Raw genomic sequence first — 1,183 nt, 5'->3', positions numbered from 1 at the left:
TTGTGCATCAGGAGACTACCATGGGCAAATGAACTACGAAAATTTTTCTAATTGGATATCGAATAAAGTGATTCCGAATCTGCCACCGAACTGTGTTATTGTTATGGACAACGCTTCATATCACAACAAGGAACACAACAAAGCTCCAACTAGGTCCTCGAATAAAAGCGAAATGATTGAATGGTTATTAAAAAATAAGGTGGAAGCTGAGTTGACAATGAGAAAAACAAAATTATTTGATTTAATTAAACAACATAAGCCGGAAGACAAAGTATTTGAAATTAATAAAATACTTGAAGCCCATGGACACACTGTGCTGCGACTTCCACCATACAACTGTGACTTAAATCCAATTGAAATGGCGTGGGCAAAGCTCAAGAATTTCGTCAGAGGAAGAAATATTCTTGGAGATATTTGCATGACGAAGTTGCTGCAGTTGGTGAAAGAAGGTATGTAGACATTTTCTGAGCTTCCATGTTTTATTCCGAACTAAATTTTGCCGTAACCGAAAGAGAGCGTATACAAAAACTTGTCCCAATTGTTACAGGTTTTGAAACGATAAGTCAAGATGACTGGAGTGCATACTGCCTCCATGTGGAGAAACTTGAAAGAGAATATTGGGTTAAGGATGGGGTTATGGAAGACATAATAGACGCTATAGTTATTAATTTAGAAAGTGATGACGACGAGGACGACGACGACGACGACAGTAATGATAGTGACAATGTTGATGATGACCTCTAAAATACGATGTATGTAAACAGGCAATGAATATTTTTTTGAAAAATATGTTGTGTGTTCTTTCAAGCCTGACTCTGCTCATACACTATGAAATTTCTTTTGGTAGAAATGTAGTACATGGTAGTAAAAGATTTTCCAAGATAAATACAGTCAAATGTTGTCCAAAGCAATAAATACCATTATCAATTGTTGTACAAAACCAGGAATAACTTGAGAGCTTCATGGTAAAATCAATTAACGTTTCGCTAGCAGAACGTGATTCAATCACGTAATACATTTAATGCCTAGAGAACAGCAGCATTTGAATATACTCTGTCACTAAAACTCTATCTCGGTTACTATTCACATGATTCTAAGGAATATTGCTTAAAACATGTGTGCAATAGCTAATCTAAACACTACTGAAATTTCTTTCGAGACACGTATACCGATTCTGGACTTC

At 35.9% G+C, this 1,183-nt stretch overlaps 1 protein-coding gene across 1 annotated transcript; it reads left to right on the top strand.

Annotated features, from left to right (window-relative positions):
• Positions 1-410: 410 nt before the first annotated feature.
• LOC124553197 (calsequestrin-2-like) lies at positions 411-752 on the top strand. The gene is made up of 2 exons (XM_047127093.1): positions 411-449; positions 548-752. Exons 1-2 carry the CDS (start codon positions 419-421, stop codon positions 742-744), a joined length of 228 nt encoding a protein of 75 aa, XP_046983049.1. The 5' UTR covers positions 411-418; the 3' UTR covers positions 745-752.
• Positions 753-1,183: the final 431 nt, after the last annotated feature.

Source organism: Schistocerca americana, chromosome 11 (genome assembly GCF_021461395.2).
Source record: "Schistocerca americana isolate TAMUIC-IGC-003095 chromosome 11, iqSchAmer2.1, whole genome shotgun sequence".
In the NCBI taxonomy this organism is placed as follows: Eukaryota; Metazoa; Arthropoda; class Insecta; order Orthoptera; family Acrididae; genus Schistocerca; species Schistocerca americana.
The sequence above is the reverse complement of the archived record's forward strand: the minus strand, read 5'-3'. Positions and strand labels throughout refer to the sequence as shown.